Source organism: Calliphora vicina, chromosome 3 (genome assembly GCF_958450345.1).
Source record: "Calliphora vicina chromosome 3, idCalVici1.1, whole genome shotgun sequence".
Classification (NCBI taxonomy): Eukaryota; Metazoa; Arthropoda; class Insecta; order Diptera; family Calliphoridae; genus Calliphora; species Calliphora vicina.
This window is the reverse complement of record NC_088782.1, coordinates 104,210,535-104,232,248: the sequence shown is the minus strand read 5'-3', so window position 1 is coordinate 104,232,248 and position 21,714 is coordinate 104,210,535. Positions and strand designations below refer to the sequence as shown.

General features: G+C 31.5%; 1 protein-coding gene across 1 annotated transcript in view; it reads left to right on the top strand.

The window, feature by feature from the left end:
- The first annotated feature begins 200 nt into the window (after positions 1-200).
- Positions 201-21,714, top strand: part of LOC135955662 (microfibril-associated glycoprotein 4-like) — an 80,698-nt gene continuing 59,184 nt past the window's right edge. Inside the window, exons 1-5 of the mRNA XM_065506021.1 lie at positions 201-330; positions 6,271-6,440; positions 6,506-6,555; positions 12,198-12,689; positions 12,753-12,884. Coding sequence (XP_065362093.1) covers positions 201-330; positions 6,271-6,440; positions 6,506-6,555; positions 12,198-12,689; positions 12,753-12,884 — 974 coding nt within the window. The remainder of the gene's footprint in view (positions 331-6,270; positions 6,441-6,505; positions 6,556-12,197; positions 12,690-12,752; positions 12,885-21,714) is intronic.

Genomic DNA, 21,714 nt, shown 5'->3' with positions numbered 1-21,714 from the left:
TTGACCCAATTTAGGTTCTAACCACAGCGTCCCCGAATTGACCTCATCAATGATCCAAATAAGACAAACTCCTGGGGTCACTGAATTCCCGCTGTACTAGATGAGATAGCAGCGAATTTAAATTAATAAACTCTTACCAGGAATGAGGTACGTCTGACATTTACCTTTGAAACATAAATGAAAAATGGAACATCACCAAGATGTACAAACATTCCCACGAAGCCGCTGTCAAGTCAGCAATCACTGCTACTACAACAACCATGCCCCAAATGTGTTCTATCAATGTAAATGTCAAAATGTTTCCCCCAATTGATGTAGACAAGAATAAATGTAATCCAGTCCACGAGATATTTAAGAGCTAAATATAAATAGCGCTCATAAAATGCGTTACGTCCAGAAGATCTAGGCAGGAATGGAAGAATGTCCAAAAGAATTTCACAAGTCCGTCTTTGCGCAGCAGGGTTGCAAGCTTTCCATTTGTCATGGATTATTTATATCACAGCATCATACAAATAGTCTTGATCCTGTTATATAATGTTATGCTGACTTATAGCATTCGGAAGGATTTCATTGGTGGCATATTATATTCCCTGAGTGAATTATTATAAGTGATTCAAACAGCTAAATCCTTGCTCTATTCCTCAGTATTCCAAGTTAATGGCTTCACCAGGATTGGAAAATATGACAGAAGACTGGAGTAGGGTTGGTAAAGTGTGAATATATCCTAAGTTATAGGAGATAATTGATAGCAATTTTGGTTTTTTGTAGCACTTGACAGTTTAGAACATGCTTTCTTCCCAGTTTAAAATATTATTTGGATAAATCACATTCGGTGTGCATTCCTATGCGTATTTCATTGGGAAACCTTCTCCCAGAGGCTCTAGCATACTGTCTAACCAAAATTTATCTATTGAATTGAAGTGACTTTACCCGGAAGGTATGCAGGCGCTAGATCAATATCGTGTTCACTTGTCAAAGATGGGACACTCATAGCAACATTGTCTGTTGGGATAATTCAAACATCCCGGAGGTCAATAGTAAACTTGCTGTTTAGCTTAACTGAGGGCACCACATGTGTCTAATGACTTTGTTGGGTTTGGCGGTTTTCGGCTTTAATGTTTGTCAAACCTCTTCGCTATCTTTCTTAGTCTTTTGTCGATATTAGGTTATCCTTTTTTCATATGCTGGAGGTAAAAAGCTTACCTCCTGAATAAATTTGACAGGTTTGTAAATTGATCTGAATGTGTTCTTTCTCTTTAGGCGTATCGGTCTTGATATTATCAGCTATAGAAACACTTAAAGCAGTCTAGTTATCCATGAAAAAAAGGCATTACTTTTCAATATAGGCATCATCGAAAACAATTCTGCTTAAATTCCTCTAAATATAGTATATTCGACTACCCATATCGGTTTCCGATTGACAAGTATTTGTTTATATTCCTATTCGATGCACCCTGAATAGTTGTTCTTTTGATTAGCATTACAAGATTCTCCACTACAACTACAATACCTTTCACTGTTTCCTATTACAAATCCTTTTGCCAATGTCCTTTACTTCCATCGTCGTATACAGTATTTCTCTGTATGTATGTGTGAATAAGTACCTGGCATTATGTTTCACATTTAGGGAGAATGTTAGAGATCTGTGGCAATTTAAAGGCTTAGGAAAAACAATGGACTATAAAAAGAAAACAAAACATTTGCAGCAATAGTAAAGTTAGCAAAATGAATACGAGTATGTAGACACATACTCGTTCCTAGTGTTATGTCCTTCTTACATAGATAGAGTGAGTGACTATGAGTGCATTAGAGTACCAAATCTCACATAGTTTACAATAGACAATCAATGGGACTTTGATTGTTAAGGTAATTGTATTACCAATTATCAGGGGTATTTTCCTCACATTTTACAAAGGATTATTATGGGAATATTCTGTGAAAATAAGCACAAGAAATGTATGTATGTTAGTGGAGAATGTGTATATTTGACAATATCGATTTAAATTTTCCATATAATAGCAGTAACCAGCAATTTAAAGGGTCTCTGTAATTATTAGCTATTGAAAATTACTAATATTGTAAGTATATTGACAAAAACAAAATTTTGTTAAAATTTGAGTAAATTTTGTTTTAGATTTTTGTTTCTTAGCAGTGTTTGTAAGAGCAAACCGGAGTTTTGTATCAACTTAAAATCTGCGGAATTTAAGCTTTTAATTAAGTACCATTTTTTATTTGAATATTTAAGGATGTTGTCAGGATAATGTTTTTGGCCTGAATTGGATGATATTGACGCCAACGACATGTAGTTTCATCAGGACGCCACATTGGACATTCTGCACGAAAGATTTGAGGGCATGGTCATTCCACGTGGAGGCGATGTGAACTGGCCACCGAGCCTTTTGTCCCCGTTGTACTATTTCATGTGACATTTTCTTAAGTCACAGGTATATGCGAATAAAATACAAAATTTTTAAATTTTTTCTGTGAAGATGGTATCAATATAAAAATTTACATTTGTTAGTAAATTGTATGCGGTGATTTATGCAGCAATAAAAAATTTAATGCTTTTTAAAAGAAAAAATTAAAAAAATAACTGTAAAATTTAATTTTTCATTCAAAGAATATCATAATTATATTTCTTAAAATATTTAGAAATAACTATTGACTTTGTATGGGAGGTGACTCAACCCCAGTTCCGATTCCTCCCATTTTTCGTCGAACTTCATGCAATGATAAGAAATTGGTTCATATGAAGTTTGGAGACTTTCACAATTATAATACTCCAGATATTCGAAAAATTTACTTTGAATGATAGATGCCACGCCCACTAATACAATACCGTCCATTTGAGACAAATAGTGCACAATGGTACCGAAGTAAATCCTGAGAAATTTTATGACTTTCACAATGATAGTTCACCAGAAATTCCATAATAACTATCAACTTTGTATGGGATGTGCCACGCCCACTTAAAATTTAAAAATTAAAAGTAATCTGTTTGTCCTTCCTAATGTAAAGTTAATTGTTTTTTCTTGTCATTTTAATATTAGAAAAATTATTTTGTATTTTTTTGGTCAATTTCAAAAAATTATTAAAGTTTGAGAGTTATTTTCGTCTATGCTTATTTGGCCAAACCATTTATTTGTATGTTGAAATTTTTTTCAATGAATCATTTATGTTATTTTTAATTATAAACCTAATTAAATCCATTTCCATAAATTATACACACTTCTTTCGATACTTTTATAACGTTAATGTTTATTTGGTCAAACTCTGTATGCAATTTCTAAATTTTTTTCCGATGTATCAAGTGTGTTGTTCTTAACACACCAAATATCAGGCATTTACATGAATAACCTAATTTTTCCAATAATTTCAAACCGTCCATGATTGTTTGGCCAAACCCTGTATATGTATTCCGAAATTTGTACGACCATTTTTTCAACAAGTTATTTTTGGACCAAATTTCAGTCATTTACTTGAATAAACTAATTTTTGTTGATACTTTTAAAACGTACATGATTATTTGGCCAAACCCTGTATATGTATCCGAAAATTGAATGACCAATTTTGTTCGATCACTTATGTTATTCTTTATTTTTGAACTAAATTTCAGTACATGCTATTTTTTTGATACTTTTTGAACGTCCATGCTTTTATGGCCAAACGATGTATTTGAAAATCGAAATATGTTATTCTTAATGCAAATACCAAATTTCAACAATTTTTATGAAGAAATAAAGAAGTTATGGATTTTTGGCCCGAATTGACAACCGTGCAGTGGTTTAGCCTCCTATATGGCACAAACAGACAAATAAACCGACATAAATATGGATAAACATACAATTCTAATTTAACCCGTTTTAGCTCCCTTGAAGGTAGACTTTAGAAAAGGTACTTTCTAAATACATATTTTTGTGACTATAGTGATCTAAATTAAATATGTTTTCCTTTTAAACAAATATTCAATGTTTAAAAATTAAAGGTATCAACTTTTTATACCTTTATGGTCCAAGTTATGAAAAAATATATAGCCTTTTGATGCTTCCAAGTAAGGACCTCTTTATGTTCGCAAATTCAATAAAATCGGCACAGCCGTACATATATGTATGATTGTCAAACAAACTTACAAAGACATTTACATATGTATTTATATGTGACTTTTTCAGGTTTAATTTCAATTGTTTTTAATAATATCATATGGACTAATATCGAATTGGGCAGCATTATCCATTGTCGTAACAAATGCTTATTTTACTAGATCTCTTGGTCGGGCAATTAGATGATCAGCAAAGACTTTGGCTTTTTCTATAACACTAAGTGCCCAGATACCGTAAGCTTTTCTTTGAGGGCTTTGTGAATTTGGTATTCGTCAAACTTTCTATGGTTCTTTTCAGTATCCGTACTATGGACAGTCCCTGCCACTCTCTTCTGAGTTTTCTCTTTTGGATAATATGTTTTTCGATTTCCGAAATTGAAATAAACACGTGATGTCACTGATATTTATACCCTACACCACCATAGTCTAACACCCACCTTAAAGTATACCGATCGACTTAGAATCACTTTCTGAGTCGATTAAACGATGTCCATCCGTCCGTCTGGCTGGGTGGCTGGTCGGCTGACAGGTCACCACAGGTCGCAATTTTGAAGATATTTCTATCAAATTTGGTACATATTATTTCTTCGGCCCAAGGACTAAGCCTATTGAAACTAACTGAAATCAGTCCATTATTTCTCCTAGCCCCCATTCAAATGTCCTTCCGAAATTGGACTTTATCGGTCATAATTGTTTAATTTATAAATGTATCTTCACAAATTCCCCTCCAAATAAGTTTTATATACACAAAATTCATTTCACCAAATTTTATTACGATTGGTTCATAATTAGTCATAGCTACCATATAGACCCGCTTCCGAAAATCACTTTAACGTGCATAAATCGTGCAAAAATTTCGGTATACACACAAAATTCAACATAGTTAACTTTAATATAGACATAAATCACACGACCTAATTTCATGGTGATCGGTCCATAATTGGTCATAGCTCCCATATAAGGCCCACTTCCGAAAATCACTCAAAAATATAAATTATTGAAATTTTAAAAGAAAAATGTTTTTGCTCTTTTACTTAGTGTAGGGTACTTTCTTACTTGTTTATGTTATAGCTAATTTGTCTTTAAGTAGAGTCAGTCCTTAGAGAATCTTGGCATATTAGATCTCTCTCAATAAGTAACTATTACAGGAGAATGATCAGAATATAAATCATAAGATCTATATAGATATATCATATTATATATATTGCTAGATATGACAAAGTCCATTAGATCAGTTGGCCATTAAGTTAGATGTTCAGGAGATAAAAATCTAAATAAATTTTGCGAGCAACAAAAACTTTGTACAGCTAAGTACATCTAGAGATGATTAATTGACTAACCACAAGACAGAAAAAATCCTAAAAATGTTATAAAAAATCCACGTCATTGAAAAATAATATATTGAGCTCAGTCTTTATTCTAATAAACAATTAAGGTCGGTTTCATAGATTTTCAATGAAAAGTGTGTTTTTGCCCATATATATTTTTTTACTTTCAAAGTTAAAATGAAAATCAAGCGAAATCCTGCGTTTAGTTAGAATTCTATTACCTTCATATTTACCTTCATTATTGTATTTGCCGTTCAATTAAAATGTTTTCCTTGAATTTGAAAAAAGGCCATGCTCTTGTACTTGTTTTACAATGTCATGTGCTCTACTCACTTGTACATAGTAGAAGTGCAAGTTGTGGTCGTTTATTTTTCTTCAATGTCATTTGGCATTTTCCTTGGCTATATTTGCTTTTGCATTTAATGAAAAAGTTGGCGTGATTTTTGCTAGTAGTTTGCCATTAGCCATGAATTTTTGCCAAATCTAAAATTGAATAAACATAAACAGTAGAATGTCGATATCGTTAACAAAATAATTCCAAAACTCCTAAAACTAACTACAAAAACCTAAAAGAAAATGTAAATAAAATTTATTCAAAATATAAACAACAATATTTTAAATTTTGTTATAGATTTATTTTTAGAAACACAATAATTGCCATTCTACTGTTTGATTTGTTCTTATAATTGATTTTCTGTTTTATTTTTAAGGTATTGCTTTAAATAAAAGTAAACAACTGCATTAAAATGCACACAATTTTCCAAATTGAAATTAGTTTTAAACCAACAGTTGAAAGTATTATAACGATGAATTTTCTCATAATTTTATTCATTTTGGCATTAGTTCAAAATATAAAAAGTGAAATTGCTTCCGGGAACGCAACTCCAGCTACAAATGCTGAAGTAAATGTTAAAACTAAAACAACTGCTAATATCGAAGACATACAGCTTGCAACTGTTGCTACTACTGGGAAAAGGAAATCTCCTGCTCCCACTACTCCCGTGCAGATAAAAGTATGAAAAAATGTTTAGTTGTGGTGAAGTTGTAATAATTTAATTAAAAATTCAATTTGTTGCAGGTTTATGATGATGCTGAACTAAAGAAAAACATAAGTGATTTAAATAAAAGGTAATAAATTTAATTATAAGATTATTTTCAATGAGGTAGTGGATGGATTTTAAGTATATATTTGAACATCGCGGATTCTGAATATCTTATAGAATACACCAAAAACGTGTTAATGACCTAATATTAATTAGCCTCTAGACGATTCATCGTTTTGTGCCAAAATAAACAGAATTACAGACATAAATTTGTTCTTGTTGACCTATGAGGGAAAAACGTGTTCATTTTTATAATTTTCTTTAAATTTTCTAAATATCGTTTTCGACGGTAGATATCAAACGTAACATCGACAAGAGTTATCCACAAGAGACAGATGTGTCTTAGATGATTGTGATTACTTGCGAGTAATGCACGCTTTGAAACTCTTAGTAGTCATTGTACTAAGAATGTCAAAGTATGCTTTCCTTGAAAGTAATCACATGCTTTCCTGAAACATTCCTGATCATATTATTTTTGTCTATGTTTTTCTATAGAGGGTATGGTTCCGATAATTCCACCTTTTCGTTCAAACAGCGCACAGTGGGGTAAAATCAAATTTTTTGGAAACAAATCTGGCATTTCTAAACGGCTGGTCCGATCGAGATAAAATTTGACGTGGGCGTAGCCAAGGATATATCGAGTTTAAGATATTAAAATTGGCTATACAAAAGTAGGTACCTTCGACATGTAAAATTTTTAAACACCTGCAATTTTTTTGTTTCCTATCCGATTTCAAAGATTTTTATATTTTTGGAAAGCGCTCCGCTAGGTCTTGAAAAAACAAACGTGGCATATTTTTGAATCTAATTGAGATATTGACTTAAAATTTTTTTTGTAAGACCAAAAATTAACTTATCTAAACAAAAAAAATATAGCTTGGAATAAATGTGAATCAAATTGTTCCTAATATATGCAATCTTATTAAAATTTTGATATAAATTTTAGTTTTAGAAACTCAATGAATATGTAATCTATATATATAAAAATGAAATGGTCCATGTATGTAATGGCATCACATGAGAACGGCTGGAACGATTTGGCGGATTTTTTTTTATTCGATTCGAAATTTTCAGGAGATGGTTTGTAAAGAAAAAAAATTAAAAAATTCGGAAATTTTAATTTTTAATATATTGCCTTCTTTTCACTTCTCACTTTTCTTAATAAGATACATTTTTTTGAGAAACTTGAAGAACTAACATTAGTATATAGCTACTAGGGTATTCAACCGATTAACCGTTAATCGGTTAACCGATTAATTTTGGACGGTTAACTGTTCGAATAATTTGAAATTGCCGATTTTCAAATAACAAATAAACCGATTAATTTGTGTCGATTAACCGAAATTCCTGTTTTTTGCACTTTAAACAATTTTTTTGTATTTATTTTTCCATTTCAATACAAATTTCAAATTAAACATTTTTTGAACATCCAATAAACATGATAAATGAGTATGTATAACAACTGACATATTTAATTTACATGTATTAGAAACTTTGTTTGTATTTACATGTATAGATGAAACTTTTTTTGAAATGATTCTTTTATCATAACTAAACGAAACTATTAAATTAATCAAAATCTACATATACAATCAGCGAGAGAGTTTTTTTCCAAGAAAAGTTTTATTAAATCTATAGAAAAAAATATACAAATCATGCGATTTCAGAAATATAAATAATAGATGCTAATATCTTTATAATCTGTATTTAACCCAAATTTTTACTTATCAAATATTTAACATGAATTTTAATTTTGATGTTTACAACAAAAAATAATTGACTTTTTTGAAAACTGATGAATCTATATGAAAGATTACAGAACAGCGCCTATTTTGTATTACTCAGTTTATAAAACACGGATTTTAAGTTATGACGTTGTTGCAGAAAATAGGCGATATGTTTACAAAAATGATATCAAATACCTTATTTGCTGTTTTTTTATGTTTTTGTACACAAAATTCGTTGTTGTATTTTCAATTTAAAATAGAAATTACTCGGTTGATCGAATAATTTTAAATTAACCGATTATTAGCCGAATAAATATAAACCTTATTATTTGCTCGATTAACCGATTAAACTAGAAACCCGATTAATTGAATACCCTAATCTATTAGGTAATAAAATCTTTATTTATTAACGAAACTCAATGAAATTATCAACGTTTTTGAAGTTTGTCATTCTAAATAACAAGATGTAAAAAAACTTGTCAAAGGGTATCCCGCAATTCCTAAAAATTGGAGCGAAAATCCCAAAAATGGTATTTTTACAATTTTGCCTATAGGGTAAAATATAAAATTATTATATATTCTTCAAGAAAGTTTTTTTTAATAAAAAAAAGAGTTAGGTCAACTTTTCGCCCAAAAACAGCAAAAATCTACTATTTTGTATACCCTGAACCACAATAGTGGGGAGGGTATTATGCGTTTGTGCAGATGTTTATAACGCCCAAAAATATTAGTCTAACACCACCTTAAAGTATACCGATCGACTTAGAATCACTTTCTGAGTCTATTAAACGATGTCCGTCCGTCCGTCTGGTCGGCTGGCTGGCTGTCCATGTAAACCTTGTGCACAGAGTACATGTCACAATTTTGAAGAAATTTCGCTCAAATTTGGTACATATTATTTTTTCGGCCCAAGGACTAAGCCTATTGAAACTGGCTGAAATCGGTCCATTATTTCACCTAGCCCCCATACAAATGTCCTTCCGAAATTGGACTTTATCGGTCATAAATGTTTAATTTATAAATGCATCTCCACAAATTCGCCTTCAAATAAGTTTTATATATACAAAATTCAAGTCACCAAATTTTGTTACGATCGGTCCATAATTAGTCATAGCTCCCATATAGACCAGCTTCCGAAAATCACTTTAACGTGCATAAATCGCTTAAAAATTTTGGTATACTCACAAAATTCAACGTATTAAACTTTCATATAGACACAAATCACACGACCTAATTTCATGGTGATCGGTTCATAATTGGTCATAGCCCCCATATAAGGCCCACTTCCGAAAATCACTCAAAAATACAAATTATTGAAATTTTAAAAGAAAAATGTTTTTACTCTTTTACTTAGTGTATGGTATTATATTACTTGTTTTTAATATTTAAATTGAAAATCGTTTATTTTATGATCCATATTAGACATTAACGTCAAATCTTTTGTGTATTATTGCAAATTTAGTTGTCTAAGTAACAAATAAATTCAAGTCCATTAGGTCCAAAATTATGACCTATATATTTAAAATTTTTAAATGCCAATAACTCGAAAAGTAGAAGAGATAAATAGCACACGCATATTTTTTAAAGACTTAGCCGAGCGCTTTTCAAAAATTTTAAAAACTTTGATATCGGATGGGAAACAAAAAAATATCACTTGTTTAAAATTTTTACATGTACCCTACTTTGAGCCCCCATATCGACACCCCTGGAGCAGTTTTATGGCCCATTTTAATAACTTAAACTAGAGTGCTCCTTGGCTATGCCCACGTAAAATTTTATCCCGATCGAACTAGCCGTTTAGAAATGCCAGATTTATTTCCAAAAATTTTCGATTCTGTGCAGTGCACATTGCAGAAATAAATATGTAACCTCTAAACGGACAGCCTAATTTTAATAAAATGTCCCATGTTCAAAGAAATAACTTCAAATTTTGAATTTGAGCTTAAAACACAAAGGGGGTGTCACAATGACCCAAATTAAAAGTTTAAAAATTATGCCAACATTTTTTTCTCGATTTGATTTGAAATATTTATATATATAAAATCTACTGGAAGAGATATATTATCTCTTACAATTTATTCCAGTTTGAAAATTACAATTTTTTTTAACTAGCTTAGTCAGCTTTCTTGCTAATAACGGATCCAAATCTTTCCCGATTTTCTTGAAATGTATTTTTTTTATTTATTATTCTTCAGAAAAATTGTTTAAAATCCAAAAAAATACAAATAAATTTAAAATTATGTTTAGAAAATTCATTTATTTTTAAGTAAAGTATACTTTGTAGTTAAAGCATTGAGGGCGGGTAACTTATCATAATTTTAAATATAGTTGAGGCATAATCAATATTTAAATATTTTTTTTTTCATACAAGTAAGAGTACTATATTCGGCTGTGCCGAATCTTAAATACCCTCCACCTAAATATGATGGTATAACAACTGAAATAATATAACAATTGTTAGAAAGATTAGTTAACGCAAAAGATATTTTATTTAAACATTGATTAGCCTTAACTATGTTTAAAATTTTGATAAGTTACCAGGCCTTAATGAAGCAAAATAAATGGATGTCATAAAAACATGTCAGTTCATTAAAAAAACAATTGGAAATATATTTCTATTATTTATGGTATGTATCAGTCATAACTTCCAATCAATTCTTTATCACTGTCTTCCACTACTGATCGTATCATTTGGAGGGCGACATATCACTTTCCTCACTAGATAATTGTTCATGGGTTTCTAGTTCGATAGTTGAAAATTGGAGATAACATCAGTTCGTACAGATTTGAAAATATAATTTGTAATTAAAACTTGTCTTGATTTATTGTTAAAGTCCTTATAAACCTACCTAAAGTCCCTTTAAATAGGAATGCGAGGGCTCTATTAATATTTGCGTAATTTTTAAAAATTGTTTTCCCAATTTTCAGCCTAATTCATGCCATTCACTAATATTTGTTGTTGTCAATGATACTGACTCCATAACTTCATCATCGGAATCGTTGTCGTTTGTTTCGGTCATCATATTTATTCTTCAATATCACCTGCTCAAAAACCTTCTCCTTCCAATGTATGTGCCATTTTCTCCTACATCTGGCCACAAATGTGTCCAACAGCCTTTGGGCAGTGATTGCCTGAGTGCAGTATAAATCAATTCAACACGTTTTATACAATCTTGTAAATTTTTTGCATCTGTCGAAAATATATTATATGTATAAATAAAATTTACGGAAAAAAAATAATTTTTGCTAAGAATATTTAAAAAAATCATGTAAATCGAGGTAATTTCCACATCCCTCGATGTACACGAAACCCAGAAAAATCGTGTAAAAGTGAAATCGTGTAAAAATGTATCGTGTAAAGCAAGGGATATGTGTATTACAAAACGGCCAGATTCTGTAAATTTGACTAATGGAAAGTTTGAAGACAGTCACAGTTACAGTATTCGATAATAACTATTTATTTGGTATGGATGGTATCACGCCCATTTTTCAAATTCCGACCATTTTCAGCCAAGAAGCGCATACTGATACCGAAGTAAATTCCACGAATGTTTGCGGATTTCACAATTATCAAGATATTCCATAATAACTATTTACTTCTTATGGGAAGTGCCACGCCCACATAACATTTCAAAATTCAGTAACAATTTTAAGAGGATCGGCCCATAGGTTTATTCTCCTATAAGTCACAGACAAACAAACAAAGATTTTAATATATATAGATTAGTTTTGTTTATTTGAGAGTTTTTCTTCAATATTTCTATTTATATATTCGATTATTAGGCAATTATTGATTGAATATTTTTATATTTTAAACTGAAAAATTGAATTCATTCGAATAAAAATAATTTTTTTTTCTTAATTAGCTTTATTAGAATGGAAAACAATATTTTTAAAATAAAACATTTTTCTCATTTACTTTTAATATTTACTTGCACAGACAAGCCCAACAAGAACTCTTCCTGAAACAATTTTCCGAAGATATAGCATACATCAAGAAATCTATTATAAAAATTGTCAATCAAAATCCCGATTGGACTGTAATTCAAAGGCGACAAGATGGTTCCGAAGATTTCTATCGCACATGGGATGAGTATAAGGAGGGCTTTGGCAATTCGCAAGCGGAATTTTTCATTGGCCTGGAAAATCTTCATGAAATGACATCTAGCGCATCGCAGGAATTGTTAATTATAATGGAAGATTTTGAGCATAAAACACGTTATGCCAAGTATGATAAATTTGTGATTGGCGGTGAAGATGATAAATACGCCATTGTTGAGTTGGGCGAGTATAGTGGTGATGCCGGTGATTCAATGAGTTATCATATGGGACGAAAGTTCTCGACGAAAGATCAAGATAATGATAATAATCCAACATCGAATTGTGCTAAGGATTATAAGGGTGGCTGGTGGTTTGATAATTGTTATTCGAGGTATATAGTTTAGGAATCCTAAAATTTCTCATAATAATTTAATTTTGTTTGCTTTTATTTTAGCCATTTAAATGGTCCATATTTGCAGGGAGCCCGTTCCTGCAGAGGCGGCATCAATTGGTATCACTGGCATAACTATATGTATTCTTTGAAATTTGTTGAAATGATGCTGCGGCCAGTTCCCGGTGATGAGGAGTAATTTTATTATAAATTTGCTGTATCTTTGTAAAGTGTTAACTAATGTTTCAATAAATATTTTAAAATTGTTGTTTGGAATTTGTCTTTCTAAGGAATAGGATTTCAACTTAAGGATTTGTATTTTATTACAAACAGTTTTAAAATGCTTTTAAAGCACTTTAAAATTTATTTTCAATCAATTACCCTGGCAACAATAAATCTCCAACAAAATTGTAATAAATTGTAACTCCACAAAATAAATCGCAAACATAAAATCTCAATGTAATACATTTGTAACATTAACAAGAAAATAAAACATTTTGTTTCAAATATAGTATAAAAATAAACTCGTACAAAATTCACCGAAACAAAAAAATATCACCTGCAAATCTAAATCTATAACAAGGTGTTTTTTATTTCTCGACGACCATTAAATAAAATGAGTTTGATACTTAAACACAAGTAAATACCTGCAAAACAAAAATAAAATGGAAACATGTCTGGGAAATTTGTATGGAAAAGAAGAGCTAAAACTAAAGCCAAAAAGTCATAAACTTACAAATTGTAACAATTTTCTTAGCAGCGAAGGATTTGACAAACAACAAACCGTCATCCAAATCCTTGTACAATTTTATGGCTTCATAGCCAACACACGATTTCTATTTATTACTTTACTTTTTATATTTATTTAGCTTTTTTCCCCGGTGCTTCCAACAAAAAAGGGATCAACTGAAGACAAGTGTTGTAGTACATTTGCCCCTGTTTAATGTTTTAGTAAAGAGTCATTACGTTGCGATGTTGGTTTAAAGCACTTTTTCCAAAGGATTTAATAGAAATTGTTACGACTATTTTCTTTAGAAATTGTGTGGTGCAGCAGTGCGTATTTGTCTTTCTACTCTCTTTCAATTCAATAATAATCCCTTACAAATTGTGGCAATTTCCAGCTACCTTTAAGAATTGTCAGACATACGAACAGTGTAAGAGAATTTGTACAAAAATTGGGATTTTTAAAATTGTTTTTTTTTTGTTCTCATTTTGTATTTAGTAAAAAACTTTTGTCGTTACTTTTTAAACTACAGTTGGGCGAGAAAAAATAGCATTTTACAAAATGTTAAACCATTTTGGTAACAAGAGTAAGTAATTTTCGGAAGTTGGCCTTATATGGGATATATGACTAGTTATTTTTATTAAATTTTTTTTTGGATTCCAACATTTTATTAGATTTATGCTCGTTAAATCAGACATTTATGACAAAAAAGTCCTATTTCGAGAAGACATTTGTATCGACTGAGAAAGTGAGTCGATCGTTATACTTTAAGGTGGTTGTTCGACTAATATTTTTGGTTATTCCGGGTTTAAAAATGCGAAACGATGGTGTAACTAAAGCAATCTCAAATGTTTAATAAATGTTTCTTGTTAATTGTGGATCAGTATGTGCTGCTGTGCATGCGATCTTGTATTATTGTGCTTGATCATCTTTTGGAACTGGTTGCATTTCCTTCTATCTTAAATATATTCTGCTGACACTCCTTGGCATAAGCTTCTCTATTTCTCTGCTGACTCATTTATAACCTTACATTCCCTCTGCTGGCTTCTTGGGGTAAATCCAGGCAAAACAGAACTTGTACTTTTCTCGACAATAACAATATTCCAAGCTTCAGACATCCACGGTTGAAAAACTGCGAAATCTCCCTCTCAAATAATGCAAAATATCTAGATATTATCCTAGACTGTAAATTATCATGGGAACTGAAGTGGGCAACAAGAGGGCCTACTCCAACTGTCGTAAGATGTCTTTATCCCAACATAGTTAAATTGATCCAATTCTTACGGATCTCTTGTATGGTGGACGGAAACTTGAAGTAACTATTTTGAAACCAACTATATAAAGTCCAGAGATCAGCTTGCATTGGCATAACTGGTCTTTCAGAGGCCATTGGCCAACTCTGCCTGCAGCACAGCTAGGCTTAACGCAACTGGTTGTTAGAAATCCAGAAAGGGTGTTCTTGGCCTACTGCCATTGATCGTACACCAACCTTTGGACTATATTATACAGATTTTGATAAGGTGTTCAAGGTCTTAATTCCCTATAGGAGTGAGTAGTGTAGGGGTAATCTAGTGTATAAATATGACACCAGACGGCTCTATAATAAGCTTTGGTGTTGGTTCTGGTGTTTTCTGTGACAAACTTTGGATACCGTCTTCCGAATGAATATAGTGTTTTTCAGGCTGAGATTCTTGTGATTATGGAAACTTGTAATACACAACATGACCTTAATACTCGCGGGAATATTAGTATTTTTGTCTACAGTCAGCCGGCACTTCTCACACTGAATGCCTGTACAACTGCTTCTTCATTGGTCAGGCAATGACAGAATGCTCTGTTATGGCTAGGTCGTCTTTCTGACATTACTCTGGTTGGGGTCCCTGCGCACAGAGACTACTATGGCAATGAAGAGGCAGACGAATTAGACACAATTGGATCTACTTTGGATATATCCAATACGGTTTCAGTAGCTATTCCACTGAGGACTATTAAACGTATTATCTTAAGACATTTTCTTATAACGGCTGAGAATAGATGACGCAATTTAGATACATTTAGGGTGGACAAGTTAATGTATATCCACAATATAAGGGATATATCAAGTTTGCTGGCAGTATTAACTGGGCATTGGATGCTAATCAAGCATGCAAATCATATTGGGCTTCCTTTTAACGACCTTTGTCGTAGTTGTAAGGATAGTGAAAAACAGGAAACTATTTTCCACCTACTCTTCGAATGTCCAGCCAAAACGTATAAATTCCTCGGCAATTACACATTGACTAACCTTAAACTTAATGACCTACTGAGATATCTCACGGCTTAGGTTTTATAACTCTGACTTATTAATATACTACAATACGATGAAAATGACACTACATCTAACGAGTGTAGTTTAGCCTTATCAAAACGGGGTCCTTTAGACCCAACTTGAGTGTTCGCGCGCAGTGAACTACCACGTAAACCAACCAACCTTCTCTTGACTCTCAGCCTAAACCAAACCCTATCAACATACGGATAATCTCAAACGAATTAGGCAAAATTTGCGGATACTATATATAATAATGAGAATGTTCTGTGCCGAATTCGGCACTATTTTACCAATAAGTTGAGTCGAGAAGATATCAAAATCTTTTACAGTAGAAATTAAGCACATTGCAGCCAATTTCATTTTTGGTGATATCAAAAAGTGCATCAAAAATACAAACAACTGAAACTCCGTATAATTTAGGGAACTCTTTAAAAAACCCAACAGTTTGTCATCGAATAAAGTTCCTAATTTAATGTGTATTCAATTTATGACCACAGGAGGCTTTATCATAAAGAAAGTATAAGCTATTTGGTTTGATTTTTTATACCCTACACCACCATAGTGGGGAGGGTATTATGCGATTGTGCAGATGTTTGTAACGCCCAAAAATATTAGTCTAACACCCACCTTTAAGTATACCGATCGACTCACTGTATCAGTCGATACCAATGTCTTCTCGAAATAGGACTTTTTTGTCATAAATGTCTGATTTAAGGAGCATAAATCTAATAAAATGTTGGAATCCATAAAAAATTTAATAAAAATAACTAGTCATATATCTTATATAAGGCCCACTTCCGAAAATTACTCACTCTTGTTACCAAATGGTTTAACATTTTGTAATATTATATTATTATATAATCGACTTTCTGAGTCAATTAAACGATGTCCGTCCGTCTGGCTGGCTGGCTGTCCATGTAAACCTTGTGCGCAGAGTACAGGTCGCAATTTTGAAGATATTTTGTACATATTATTTTTTCGGCCCAAGGACCAATCCTACTGGCTGAAATCGGTCCATTATTTCACCTAGCCCCCATATAAATGTCCTTCCGAAATTGGACTTTATCGGTCATAAATGTTTAATTTATAAATGTATCTCCGCAAATTGCGATCCAAATAAGTTTTATATATGGGGAATTTCATGTCAAGTGAACCAACTTTTGAAATCGATGTCTTCCGATCGGGATGAAATTTGCACCAAGGTTAGCTCTATTGGATAGTAACTCAGACACAATTTTTCAACAACATCGGTCGAGAACTCTCTGAGTTATAGGGGGTAAAATTTTGACAATTTGGTCAAACAGGGGTTTTTTCTTATCCATGTAACTTATTACCTATTGTTCTTAGCAAAATGTGTCCCAAATAGTATAGATAGCTATTTCTTCGATCTTTCGAAAAAAAATATTTAAAAAAAAAAATAAAAAATTTTTAATATTTTTTTTCCGAAATCAAAAACTTTTTTGACTTTTTTTTTAAATTTTTTCTCTTTTTTTTTTTTTTTTTTTTTTTCTTAAAATAAAGTTTAGATATTTTCCTTGAACACCTACTTGGTCGCTTAGTGGGATGCGAGTGGGATATCTATCAAAATAAATATTTTGTAACTCAAAACATAAAATTTTTGACTTTTTTTGCAAAATCAAAAACTTTGTTGACTTTTTTTTTCAAAATGGACCCTTTTTTAATCTTTTTTTTTAGGTCAAACAAAAGCTTAGATATTATCCTTGAAGACCCTTTTGGTCGCTTAGTGGGATGCGAGTGGGATATCTATCAAAATAAATATTTTTTAACTCAAGACTTACAATTTTTGACTTTTTTTTTTGCAAATACGATTTTTTTTCCAAATGGGCCCTTTTTTTAAAATTTTTTTTGTAGTCAAAAGAAAGCTTAGGCCTATTCCTTTAAGATGGTTTTGATCGCTTAGTGGGATGCGAGTGGGATATCTATCAAAATAAATATTTTGTAACGCAAGACATACAATTTTTTAATTTTTTTTTTGCAAAATCAAAATTTTTTTCCAATATGGGCCCTTTTTTAATTTTTTTTTTGCTCAAAAGAAAGCCTAGGTCCATTCCTTTAAGATATTTTTAGTCCCTTAGTGGGATGCGAGTGGGATATCTATCAAAATAAATGTTTTAACACAAAAATTGTATGTCTTGAGTTACAAAACATTTATTTTGATATATATCCCACTCGCATCCCACTAAGCGATCAAAACCATCTTAAAGGAATAGGCCTAAGCTTTCTTTATAGCAAAAAAAAAAATTTCCAAAAGGTCCCATTTTAAAAAAAAGTCAAAAAAGTTTTTGATTTTGCCAAAAAATCAAAAATTGTATATCTTGAGTTACAAAATATTTATTTTGATAGATATCCCACTCGTATCCCACTAAGGGACCTAAAATATCTTAAAGGAATGGACCTAAGCTTTCTTTTGACTAAAAAAAAATTTTTAAAAAAGGGCCCATTTTGAAAAAAAATTCGAATTTGCAAAAAAAAAGTCAATAATTGAATGTCTTGAGTTACAACATTTTTATTTTAATAGATATCCTACTCACATCTTCCTAAGTGACAAAATAGGTCTTAAAGGAAAGACCTAAGCTTTCTTTTGAGCAAAAAAAAATTTTTAAAAAAAAGTCCCATATTGGAAAAAAATTTCGATTTTGCCAAAAAAAATTAAAAAATTGTTACAAAATATTTATTTTGATAGATATCCCACTCGCATCCCACTAAGGGACTAAAAATATCTTAAAGGAATGGACCTAGGCTTTCTTTTGAGCAAAAAAAAAATTAAAAAAGGGCCCATATTGGAAAAAAATTTTGATTTTGCAAAAAAAAATTAAAAAATTGTATGTCTTGCGTTACAAAATATTTATTTTGATAGATATCCCACTCGCATCCCACTAAGGGACTAAAAATATCTTAAAGGAATGGACCTAAGCTTTCTTTTGACTACAAAAAATTTTAAAAAAAGGGCCCATTTGGAAAAAAAATCGTATTTGGAAAAAAAAAAGTCAAAAATTGTAAGTCTTGAGTTAAAAAATATTTATTTTGATAGATATCCCACTCGCATCCCACTAAGCGACCAAAAGGGTCTTCAAGGATAATATCTAAGCTTTTGTTTGACCTAAAAAAAAAGATTAAAAAAGGGTCCATTTTGAAAAAAAAAAGTCAACAAAGTTTTTGATTTTGCAAAAAAAGTCAAAAATTTTATGTTTTGAGTTACAAAATATTTATTTTGATAGATATCCCACTCGCATCCCACTAAGCGACCAAGTAGGTGTTCAAGGAAAATATCTAAACTTTATTTTAAGAAAAAAAAAAAAAAAAAAAAAAAAATTTTAAAAAAAAGTCAAAAAAGTTTTTGATTTCGGAAAAAAAATATTAAAAATTTTTTATTTTTTTTTTTAAATATTTTTTTTCGAAAGATCGAAGAAATAGCTATCTATACTATTTGGGACACATTTTGCTAAGAACAATAGGTAATAAGTTACATGGATAAGAAAAAACCCCTGTTTGACCAAATTGTCAAAATTTTACCCCCTATAACTCAGAGAGTTCTCGACCGATGTTGTTGAAAAATTGTGTCTGAGTTACTATCCAATAGAGCTAACCTTGGTGCAAATTTCATCCCGATCGGAAGACATCGATTTCAAAAGTTGGTTCACTTGACATGAAATGCCCCATATACAAAATTCATGTCACCAAATTTTGTTACGATCGGTCCATAATTAGTCATAGCTCCCATAATTAGTCATAGCTCCCGCTTGCGAAAATCACTTTAACGTGCATAAATCGCTTAAAAATGTTGGTATACTCACAAAATTCAACATAGTAAACTTTCATATAGACATAAATCACACTACCTAATTTCATGGTGATCGGTCCATAACTGGTCATAACCCCCATATAAGGCCCACTTCCAAAAATCACTCAAAAATATAAATTATTGAAAATGTTTTTGCACTTTTACTTAGTGTAGGGTATTATATGGTCGAGCTTGACCGACCATACTTTCTTACTTGTTTTTAACTTAGAGAGGGGCTCTTGGGATGGTTATGACTTTGTATGCCGTATAATTCTTGGCGAAATATTCAAGGAACAGGCTTAGCAATGTAATGATAACATTATCCTCTTGATATGCTAGTATGATACGATATGGGCAACAAGATCCTGCAATTTTAACCAGCCAAACTTTTTATTGTGCTAATTAACCACAATCTAGCTCTACGTCAAAGGTAACATAACCGAGGACATCGCTTAAATTCAGCCAAATCATTGACAGCATTTGAATACCTTGTGTTTTATTGCATGCCATTCAGCCTTTATTAGAAACTCGAATATCTTTTTTCTGAAGAACTTCCCTCTCCACTACAGAAATTCCAACCCGAACCCAATTGAAATAGGACTTAAAAACAGCTCAGTTAAAATCTCTCAGAGCCTGGCTAAACTTTCTCCTTCTATGCTTGAGTGTCATTGCTATTCTACCAGTTCGGTTTGGGATAATAACAACTATGTATGCTGTCTGCAATATATTGATAACATTCTCATTTAGATCTGTTATTATGATACCAAATCGACACCAAGATTGTGGTACATGACACACAGTCAATGGTCTATGCCCTTAAGCCACAATCGACCGATACCCTCAAAGGCAACATAACCTAGACCATCGCTAAAATTCAGCATTATTTGCGAGGTAGAGTCATTGATAATTGAACCTCATTGGTCCATGAAAGCATGCAAAGCAACGGTGGACATTTGAACAATGTCATATCCTACACATTATTAAATTACACAGTGCAACACGTGTAATTTCTTGAAGATGAAGTTTTTTGATTTTATATGTTCACAATGACAAGGGCTACAACTTTTTGTCAGAGAGTAAATAAAAATTTCGAACTGTTTGCAAGATACTAGCCTGAGAAAATTAATACTTTTTCGAAAAATTACATCGAGCCCCCAAAAACATAAAAACAAAAAGGGCATGACATTGTGCAAAGCTGGGAGACACGGGTCTTTTTTTTTGGTCTTTTATCACATGTATATGGTTATATTTCCATGACTAAAAAAATTACACACAGTGTTATGTATGTAATGCATCCCAAACAGACTGTATTATACGTATTGGAAAACTCTAAGATCTTTTTTAAGGAACTTCCGTCTTCACTAAGGAAATTTCTACCTTAATCCGATTCCGAATCCTATTGAGAGAGGACTTATATATTGACCACTTAACATTTCGCATAGCCTTGCTAAACTTTCTCTTGCGTCTTGGATACCTTAAAATTATTTATTATGATTGAGTACCGACTGTAATAACATATGATTTAAGTAGGACGTCCTTATATTCTGTAGCATTAATTTCAGCTTTTCCTGGCTGATGCCAGTCTGTTTAGATCATCGGCGAAATAGTCATTCCCAATGATCACCTAAATGGTATTATCACCTCATGAGATATTAGACGTTTAGGCTACACTTTAGGCCGACCATCCGCTTCTAACCATAAGAAGTAGATATACCTAGTTTCAGGAACTACATTGTACTAATGTGGATTTTCCGACTTGGCCATTTTATTGATATCATTTCTCTACAGGTCTCTGTGGCTTCTAACTCAATATCTGAAGTATCAGTAGCTAAGAACTTGCCACTGCTTGGAATATAGCAGTTGGATCTTCGGAGATTATGAGTTCATTTCCAGAAAAACAGGGCACGATTTTGCAATTAAAGTTGCCAATTATTCGAGTTTAATTTTATTCGAAAAAAAGTTTACTATTTTTTTATTGTTTGAGTAATCGAATAAATTCATCGATTATTGGAACGAATATTCCAAAAAAAAATATTATTACAATATATTTAAACCCGGAAAATGCCAAATTTATTTTTTTTCCAAAGTTTTGTTTTCATTATTTTAAAAAATTTTTTTTTCGATTTGTTATTTTAAATTTTATAAAGTTTTTTTTTTTGGTGAAAAAAAAAATCGGGTTTAAAAATATTAT